A 10,155-nucleotide genomic window follows, 5' to 3' on the forward strand; every position below is an offset into this window, starting at 1 on the left:
TATTTAGAAGGTAAAGGTATATGTAGCTAAATTGCTAATGTTGTCTCTCTGCAATTCTTTTTTAAGAGTTTCACATTAGAATTTCACTTTGAACCAAATGACTATTTCACAAATGAAGTGTTGACAAAGACATATAGAATGAGGTCAGAGCCAGATGATTCTGATCCCTTCTCCTTTGATGGGCCAGAAATCATGGGATGTACTGGGTAAGTGCTATTAAATAGCTTTAAGGTAATGAAACAGTTTCTTAGTTGTTATTATTATTCAACTGTAGACTTTTATAGATCTCCTAGGAAGGTGCTGGAAAAAATGCTGTTACCCAGTAACATGTAGGCTAGGCTCAAGTTGATGTTTTTAGTGTATATAAGTAAAATAACTTTTTTAAAAATGCCATTTTATATATTCAAACTAGTCTGAAACACCTAAGAGTTTATTCTGTGTCCATCTAGTGTTATTTTCAGAGTTTTTAACAATATATGTACTATAAATGATATATTTAATAGTTTAATATATAATATATGTGCATATAAATAAAAAACCACAACTATACCTATAAATGGTCTGCAATCACTGAAGCTGAAATGGAAACTAGGTAGTATAATATACCAGTAGACCTTGATAGCTTTATTTTTATTTTTATTCAAAACTACTTGGGTCACTTTTTTTGGAAGCCTTATTTATGACATGCAGTTTTGAGAAGTTTTATATTTTGTATTGCAGTAGTCCAGTTTGTTTTATAACAGTTGAATGTTTGCTTCTCTGTGCACCTTTCAATTAATCTATTTACAAATAGAGAGCAGTCATCTGTAACTCTAGTTTCCTCATGATTTTGAAAACGTCCCATTCCTTTCTCAGTGATTTCTTCTAAATTAGCTATAGCGTCTTAAATTATTTAATCTCTTTTCTGTGCACATCCACTGTGAACAGAAAGAAGAGACAAAACCTGAGTCATAATAACTGCCCTTACAGGTATATCAGGGGTTTATGTATGTATCACAACTTTAGTTGCTTTTTTGTTAATGCCTCAATGTTTTGACTGCCCACCTGAGCACTCTTACTCTTTTGGGCATTAACAATGAGAGCCTGTTGCTGTATAGTCAGATTTGGTTTTACCCATGCACTGCTGTGCATTTTATTAATACTGTCTTTCATTACACTTCATTTCAGTCATTTAATGTAATATGTTGCTGCAAATGTCCTGAAAAGTTTAGCCTAACTGCTTGAGTGTATTTGATCAAATTATTTTGTGTTCCCCAATTAGGATTGTTACTGAAAAGCGTAAGTCCTGGCAGAGGTCCCTGTAACATGACTCTCTGCTTTTACGAAAATGATTTATTCCTAATTCTTGTTTTGTATTACAACTAAGACAGCTTATTCTTATTGCAAAACTACTTACTTCTTTCCTTTGAGTCTTTAAGGGATCTAATCAAGAAATTCTTGCAAGTACAGGCAGCCTTATTTATGTCACTACTTCATTTACATGTCCCCAGTGTACTTTGCAAGAGTCATTCAAGCCTATGCATATGATTTTGGTCTGTAAGCAGCAAGTAATAAGAAGAAGTTACATATCTGCTTGATGCATTATTTTAAGGATTTATTGATTTTATAATGTGAGTGGTAAACCTTAACATATTCTAGTTTTAATGTATTAAGACCAAATATGACACTAATGTTTTGGTCACACTAAAAATGGTGACATTATTTTTTGATAGGAAACTAGGTAGAACTTTGTAGCAGATGAGACTTAATATTGCAGAGATTGAATGGTGAAGGAGAAGGTTCTGGATGAAAAAACTTCAATCCTAAAAAAAGGTATTTTTTTTTTAGTGAGTATAGAATAACATGAAAAGATAGCACCAATTAAATGTTATCCTAACTTTATATTTACTGTATCCCTTACAGTTGTGATAACCTCAGCAGGTATTAGTAACAAGTGGAATTTTTCTAAGCTGCAACTCTCTTCTTTCCAGCTGCCAAATAGACTGGAAAAAAGGAAAAAATGTTACTTTGAAAACCATTAAGAAGAAGCAGAAACACAAGGGTCGTGGAACAGTTAGAACGGTGACAAAAACTGTTTCCAATGACTCCTTCTTCAACTTCTTTAGTCCTCCTGAAGGTAAAGAGAATATTAGTTTATTTATGTGAATTTTAAATGTCATCATATATACTTCACTCACTTGTTTTCCTTCTTTCTTTTACAGTTCCTGAAAGTGGAGACCTGGTAAGTTTGTTTATCAAAAGTAAGGAGTTTGGGCTGGGGGAACCACCAGTGGGAGATTTCCCGCCTTTTTATCCAATGTGCTTGTTCATATCATTTAGGAATTTGTTAAATAGGTTCAGCTTTAAGTGATTCTGTATTTGACTTGGGAATATTTGTGATAAACAGTTTGTGTGAATTTTCCTTTATTAAAATTGTTGGTTTTTTTTTGAATTGGAAGGGGTAGAGTTCAGCTTAGTTCACTTTAACAGCTTGTTATTAGAGTGGAGAGCATTTTTAGGTGCTCAAGTGCTTTACAATGGGTTGATTAATAGGAACCATGGAGATATTTAATTAGGCTCACCTGGTTAGTGGTTAGTTCTTAATGCATGCAAACTGAAAGTCTATGGGAGGTACTGAACTATTTTTGTACTTAGATGTAAGTTGGGATGTGGGGGAGGAATAAAATTTTAACTCCAGAACTTGGTATGATTAAGCTTACTAAAGAAGCAAACCACTAACTGCATGATGTGAGTAGAACATCTGAAGTGTAATACTTGATCTCACAACCTCAGTTTCTATAAAGCAAATGAGGAACCATGAAGTCAGCACGTGGCATTTGTGTAAATCTGGCCACATCAAAATCTCTGCAACTTGTGTTTTTGCATCAAAAGTAGTTGTTGACTTAATTTGGAAAATGACGTTGTTTTATGCAGGATGATGATGCTGAGGCAATCCTTGCTGCAGACTTTGAAATAGGTCATTTCCTACGTGAGCGTATAGTCCCCCGATCAGTATTGTACTTCACGGGAGAAGCTATTGAAGATGATGATGATGATGTAAGTAATGGTCTTTCAAAGTACTAAAAGCTTCCAAATGTTGCTTAAAGACTGGGTAACTTTGGACTATTGTAATTAACGTTAGCTTATTTATAATGGGAGGTATCAACATTAGTTTCAGATACACTTCCTAGGATGTTAATTACCTTCCCACTGCTCCTTATTTAATCTTAGAAGTAGTGACTTCAGAGTTGTATAACAAAAGCAGTGATAGAAGCTGCACGCTTAGAGGATATGTGAGTAGAAGTTTGTGTGTGCGTGCATAACAGCAAGAGGGGTGTGCGTAATGCTTCCACTGAAATACAGTGAGCTTCTAGAGAATTAATCGATCTGTTTATATAGCTCGTCAGAAAGTTCTTTATAGTTATAGTGATACTTAGCTGCCCAGTTTCTTGAGATTCAGGTCTGATCCTTTCAGGAGGGCACTCTTTAGTGAAATGTAGATATACACATTCAAAGCATGCTATTTCTTTAAAGCCAGCTCTGCAAAAGCTTTGCTTCTTTGCATTTAAAGGAGCTAAGGTTGAAAATCAACCCGCAGAAAACAAGAACAGTATATAGATAAAACATTTTTTTCCCCCTGCCTCCCCACAAACAAGCATAGTTTGACAAGCTTGATGAATTTATTGAGCTGCTTTGGGTGAGATACATCCAGCATTGAGCTGGGTTTTCAGAGTGTTGAAGGGTAACCTTTAGTCCAGAGCAGTGGATGGGGTTTGGGTGGAAGAGGGAAGTGATGGTGTGGACTGCCTGATGCTTTGACATGCCCTGCTGGACAGAGGTGTTACCACAGTTTGATAATCTCTTCCAGTGTAGCACATAAGGAATATAAAGCAGGAAGCTTTCTCTGCCAGAGTGTAGCTTAAGAGATTATTCATGCTGATTCATAAAGCTTTTTAAAATCTGTCAGCTATAGGATGCTCTCTTAAAGCACAACACAATGTGGATGGTCTCTGGCACGTACTTAAGTTATCCTGAATGAATTGATGTCTGAAATGACTGCATTTATGACACTGTCAAAACCATTTCTTTTCTTTCCTAGTATGATGAAGAAGGTGAAGAGGCAGATGATGAGGTGGGTTGACAGATTCCCTTGGTTTAAATGGTTCCCTTTCCGTTGTCTGTCTGGAATAAGTTCCTTTAGTTCTTGAATGCTTTGGACGCTCAGTTTAAGTTATGCTAATGAATGTAAGGTACAACAGCTTGTCTTCATAGATCCAGACTGGGAGGGGAAAGCAACCCTAAGATATCTTACGAATCAAGTTGAAACAGTAAAAGATGATGCACTTTGTAGAGGGTAAACTAATACCAAATGCATAATTTGAAGTGGTAGTTAATTCATTTCAGAATAGAATTTAATGTTCTTGAAAATGGTTTGGGAAGCTAATGTAGATAAGCTAGCAAAATGTAAACAACTGTTTTTTTTTTTTAGGAGGGGGAAGAGGAAGCAGATGAAGAAAACGATCCCGATTATGACCCAAAAGTAAGAAATTACAAGGAGTATTTGAGTATACATCTTCATTCATATTCTTAGTGATTTTTGTGGCTGAGACTCTTTTAGTTCCAGTTCTGACAGTAATGTTGATGTGGCAACATTTCTTAGTGAAAGAACTTCAAAAGAATGTTTTGAAAAAGTAATGCTTTGCTTTGAGCATGGAGATTAGTCAAGCTTGGTTTTCCTATAAACTTGTCTTGCAGCAAGTTGCTGTTTTAGTTCAGTGATGAAAATGTTGAACAGAAGTCATAAGAACATGCAGAGAACTGTTCAAGTAACGTATTCAGGTTTGGGGAACTTGTTGCAAGCTGATTCTTGTACTGTGCTGGGGGAATCTATCACACTTTTTTCAAGGGGAGGTGACAGCGAACCTGTTTTTTCTTGAGGTAGCAGAAGTCAAAGTTCAGGAATACATTTACAGTCTAGCACTAAGATGTGGACAGCCAGCAAACTAGCAGCTTTGTTTTAAGTTTCAGTCAGGGCAAATGGCTATTAGGGTTGGTTAGCTGAAGGTGATTGCAAGGCACTAAATTGACAGTTTTTTTACTAGCTGAGCTAAAGGCATCTTGGAAGCACCTGATGGTGTAAGCTGCATTCAAATCCAAAACTCTGTGAACTCAAGATGTCTGCTGTGACAAGTTCCTATTATTTCAAATGAGGCAGTATATTTTTCAGTAGGAATGGTTTGAACTGCAATCAAAATACTATAATTTTAACACTGTAGTTGAAAAGATGTGGGGTTTAGAACTATTACTCAAAATATACAACCCGTTGAGGATGTTTCATCTGCAATAGTGTATTTAAATTGCTTCCAGTTCAAGAAAGTTTTGGAATCAAAATGAAACAGATGCAAATTGGACTTCTTATTTCTACCACTTGAGATTGTTTTTTGCTAGGCTAACCAGCTAAGGGCAAGATTGTTTCAGAGAACTGCCAAAGGTTTAGAGAGGCAGATGGCAGTGGGTCTACAGTGTGAAATAACAAATAGCTATAAGCTAATCACGGGCTGAGAGTTAGCACTGTGGTTGTAGAATAGCAAACCCAGGCAAAGCAGTGTAGTAAAACTTGCAATGGAACTTGTAACCACCCAGACACTTTTCAATAAGTGCCCATATTATACTGTGAGGTATAGTTGATTGCCTGCTTCAGCATAGAAATGCTCTTAATTTGCACTTGGGATTTTTCTAGCAACTGGAATTTATTTCAAAAGAAGTTTCCAGAGTGCTGAGAACGTACCATGATTTGGTGTTTCAGTGTACCACTATGCAATGGCTTCTAGAGAAAGGCTGTGCCTTTATTGACTATGGGAAGGCTTTTTGCTTCAAACTGTATATGAGGTACGGTTGTTTCTGAAGCCTATGCTTCTGAGCCAGCCTGTTTGATATGATATGTAACTGACCTCTTCCTTTTCCAGTTTTGGTGTCAGACTATCCCACTGCACTTAATTCTGAACTGATTTTTGTTCTGCATCCATCATATATACGTATGCATTAACAAAAGTGTTGTGAATGTGCCACACCCAAAGATCATTGGTATCTTTGGCAGTATTACTAACCCTGGGCAATTAGCTTAGGGGAAGAGATGCAAGAGCTTGAATACTGGAACTTGAAAGTGTGCTTAGCAATTCTAATAACTCCTTTAAAGTATTGATATCTGTAAACTGATATTTCCTTTTTTCTCAGCAGAAGGATCAAAACCCAGCAGAATGCAAGCAGCAGTGAAGCAGTGTGTATGTGGCCTTGAGGATTACCTGCACTGTAATAGCCTAAACACAACTATTAGTTACTTACAGCCTTATGTTTTGTATCTTGGTAGAATTAAGTAACCGATTTGTTAAAAAAATAAAATAAAATCAAAAGCATAAGAACCAGTTTAAAATGTAGGTTCAATCTACCTAGCATTTTAACAGTATAATTTTCTGCCAATATGTAGAATGCAGTAAATCCCCTAAAGCATGAATGTTAATTCATTGCTACATAGTTTGGTTCTTGTGAAGTCTTTGTCATGTAGCTATTAGACTGCAGCTGTGAAGATTATCAGAACTGTTAACTGAGACCAATATTTGTTTAGAGAAAACTCTCTCCTGAAGAACCAACCAAAGTATTTTTCAGCCCAGTAGTCTGAACGGGTTTAAGTCTGCTTGCACTAGCTGTGCCTTCATTACTTTGTTATAGAAATGGCAGTGACTTGTACTAACTAGGAGATGATGATGATGCATTTCGAATTTGACTACTTGAGAAGATTAGTATGACTTGTTTAATTTCCAGCGAGACCACATTAAACATTCATAACTGTCAGCTTGTTTATGCTATGGGTTTTTGTATTTTATGTGACATAGTGATCTACAAAAGAAACCTAGTCCTCATATTAAGGTTATTGTTTACCACTGGGGTGTGAATAAAACCTAGTATTTTCAGAAGCTAGTCTTGTTTTATTATGATGTGTGTATCTGCATGTGGAAACTGATGAGGTGTATCTTTCATGCTGCTGTTCACTCTTTGCTAGAAACAAAAATTGAGTCACTGAAAAACAAGTTACATAGCATTTTAAAAGCAGTTTGGAAAGCTTTTGATTCACGCTTTCCATTTGCAGCGTGATACTTGTGAGTCTGAGCTACGTGTTTCAGCAAGTGGTCAAGACTGCCGTTTTGAGAAGATGGTATTTTAGAAGTGGGGCTAGATCTGATAAAAAGACTTGGATATTGCCATGCCTGATTCTAAGGCATTGGGTTATTAGTATGAAATCTGGACCAAAGAAAGGTGCATGAATTTCCAGTCTCTGTAGACAGAGCTACATTGTCCTGAATAAAATCTGCTCTGTAACCTAAGAGACTGCTAGAACATGTAGCTATACTCTAGTTTATACTCACTATTAAGCATCTAGAGAGGAGGAACTAAAACCCAAGGAATTCTTCCTTCCTCACCGAATGTTTTGTTCACTATGCTTGTTAGCATGCTGTGGTTCATGTGTTGTCTGTACTGGATGTTCACTGTAAGTTGAAGCACGGGCTAGATCTTTCATACTAGTTTTGTCTGTAGCCTACCAGTGAAGGTGCTCTTGAGACGTTGGTTTGAATGTACTCAACTTGAGGAGACCATGAGCTGATGTCGTCCATTCAACTTTTCCCAGTCAGCAGGATGCTATTGTACTCCACAGTCTTGTTCTTTACATAATTGTAGAAATTCTGATCTTCTAAATAAGTATGTAGGCAACTTTTTGAGGGATGAGAAGGTCCTCACAGGGCAGTGAAGAAGCACCCAGCTAGCCATTTGTCTATTTCTGCAGTAGCTACTCTGTTCCTTGACACTGATATACTGAAGTAGCCATGATGGGTTAAAGCATTGAAAAAAAAAAAAGCAGGACAAGCAGGAATCCCCAGCCATGGAAGGATGGGGTTGTGGATGAAGTTTCTCCAGTAAGTCTCTTGCTTAGAAGGTAGGTAATACATAACGAAGCCTATACCAAGTGCCCTTCTTAATCCACAGATGCCTGAGAGGAAGCAGGTCTAGTGTGCCTGAAACTGATTTCTTCTTTGTATTCCTTGAAGCTTTGAATGCTGCAGGGCATAATTTCAGAATCCCTGCCAGGTGCCATCTTTATCCTTTCTAGGTATCTATGGATTTGGGAGAAGGAGCCCTTGTTATCTAAAGCTGTATATGAAATGGTACTGTCAAAGCTGTGTTCTTAAGCGTTTATTTAGGTTAACAAATAGATCACAACATAGAAAAATACAGTAATAAAAGGTCAGCATAATTATGGTGCATGTCTTAATGTGGATGTGGTCTTGTGATAATGTTAATCCTGACAGAATATGCTTACCTTTCGAGATGCTAACCCCGCTGGGGGTTTGGGTATCACTTGGTCTCTGTGAATGTCTTCCAGGATTAAGTTGAAACCAAGCACTTCTTGTTTAAACTTCAGGATATGCGGAGACCAAACTGATAGTGTGTTATGACCCCTGTCAGTAACTAACACAGGGCTCTGGGGTTCACATTTCTGGACATGAGAAGTATCTGAAATCCTTACTTAGATCTAGCCCATTTTTGCTAACAGCATCTGGCAACAGTATCCTGAAAAGAGGAAGCACTGTCACAAGTTGTCCAACAAATTTCTGAAGCCACTGTTCTTATGAAATGTAGCTTGTGTTGAAGTTACTTTCTCATTTGTTACTTACACAATGTGATACTGTATTTGTAAAGGAGAGCTGGTAGATGTTAAAGATCACCTGCAGCCTACAAGATCCAGAGCTGTGAATCCATGTGGGTGACAGATTTTGGTAAGCTGCTCTCTAGATTGGTTTGCTAGTACTAAATCAGCAGTTCTTGTGCTTCCCAGGCTGCAGCGAAAGGAAGGATATAATCATACAAATTGAGGTGCCAGTTCTTATGGCATTGGTTAAATACAAACTGTTTCAGTGCTTGTGATCAACAGCTCTTGTTTAGCAATTCAGAAAGGCAGTATGTAGCAGGAACATTAAACTTTCACCACTGATTGCAGTATTGTGACTCATTCTTCTTGCTTCCTATGGATTTATACCAGCTGTAGAGAAACTATTCATTAGTATTTCAGGAGAGTAGGTTAGTTATTTTATGAACTTCAGGCTAGGAAAATGTGTCACTAGAAATCTGATTTCTTAGTCAGCTGTTGCAGTACTGTGCTACACTAAAGTTTGATTTGTGCAAATAGGGTTTTGGTTGCTATATTGAAGTGAGAACTATCAGAGGGGGGGGAGAAATGAGGTTTGTGAGGAAAGGGGCAGGAGAACTAACTGTTCCTCTGCATGAGGCGGAAGGTTGCTCAGAGCTTGTGCTTGATGGGTTGGGGTGCTGCTTGTTAATTTGGCATTTCTGACAACTGTAGATTAGATTACGTTAGCATTAATGGGTTTTACTGTATGTAGTAGCTTCGTTAATATATGGTTTTAAACAGTATCCCGAAATGAAGCAGTAGACCAGATTTAAGATTAGTATTCTTAAAGCTTGTTTTCTGGAGAGGGATGATGTTCTAAATACTTGGTGTATCAGCTTTTCTTACCAAGGTCTTCTGCAACTAGCTTCACAGGCTTAGACTTCTTAATTAGATTCTTGAAAGCAATGTTTCCCGACCTGTATAGCAGGTAGTATAACTTTGATGTGGTTTTTACTTGTTAAAAACCATGAAAAACACAGCAGAATGTAGAAAACTGCAAGAGCTTACTGGGCTCATCTTTGCCTTCAAGCTGATGCTTAAACTTTCCCTTTGTTTTAGGGCCCACTGCTGTAGACCTGAATCAGAAATTGAGAGTATGAGATTCACCAGAGATTTTTGTATTCACAAACATCTGTGCAGCAGTTGTTTCTCAGACGCCTTGTATTGTGCTGGGTATGGAGACTGCACTGTGATATTCTTTCTCAGTGGAAACAAAATGCTGAGCTGTGTATAAAAGGGACAGTCTGATAACAAAGGCATTTCTCTATGTAGTGTTATGGATGGAACTAAAGCTTCACAGGTGTTTGGGAAGGTGGATTCAGCTCTACAGCTCCTCCTTCCTTCTGTGCTGATGTAGCCTTTTCCAGGTGGTGTAGCCCTGTCCAAGGTTTGCTTGCACAGGTTAGTGAAGTAGTTGATACCCACCCCAACCTTTG

The 10,155-nt window shown here is 37.5% G+C and overlaps 1 protein-coding gene across 15 annotated transcripts in view; it reads left to right on the top strand.

Annotated features, from left to right (window-relative positions):
- NAP1L1 (nucleosome assembly protein 1 like 1) overlaps window positions 1-6,950 on the top strand; it is a 28,654-nt gene extending 21,704 nt beyond the window's left edge. For 5 of the 15 annotated variants that reach the window (XM_084516447.1, XM_084516436.1, XM_084516446.1 and 2 more), the window contains exons 9-15: window positions 67-206; window positions 1,971-2,116; window positions 2,202-2,221; window positions 2,914-3,036; window positions 4,079-4,111; window positions 4,469-4,519; window positions 6,214-6,950. In XM_084516447.1, the coding sequence (XP_084372573.1) occupies window positions 67-206; window positions 1,971-2,116; window positions 2,202-2,221; window positions 2,914-3,036; window positions 4,079-4,111; window positions 4,469-4,519; window positions 6,214-6,252 (552 nt within the window). In that variant the 3' untranslated portion in view covers window positions 6,253-6,950. Of the gene's footprint in view, window positions 1-66; window positions 207-1,970; window positions 2,117-2,201; window positions 2,222-2,913; window positions 3,057-4,078; window positions 4,112-4,468; window positions 4,520-6,213 lie in introns of all 15 variants that reach the window. The other 10 variants (XM_084516440.1, XM_084516444.1, XM_084516433.1 and 7 more) reach the window with 3 other exon arrangements.
- Window positions 6,951-10,155: the final 3,205 nt, after the last annotated feature.

The sequence above is a fragment of the Aythya ferina genome (assembly GCF_964211825.1).
Source record: "Aythya ferina genome assembly, chromosome: 1".
Lineage (NCBI taxonomy): Eukaryota > Metazoa > Chordata > Aves > Anseriformes > Anatidae > Aythya > Aythya ferina.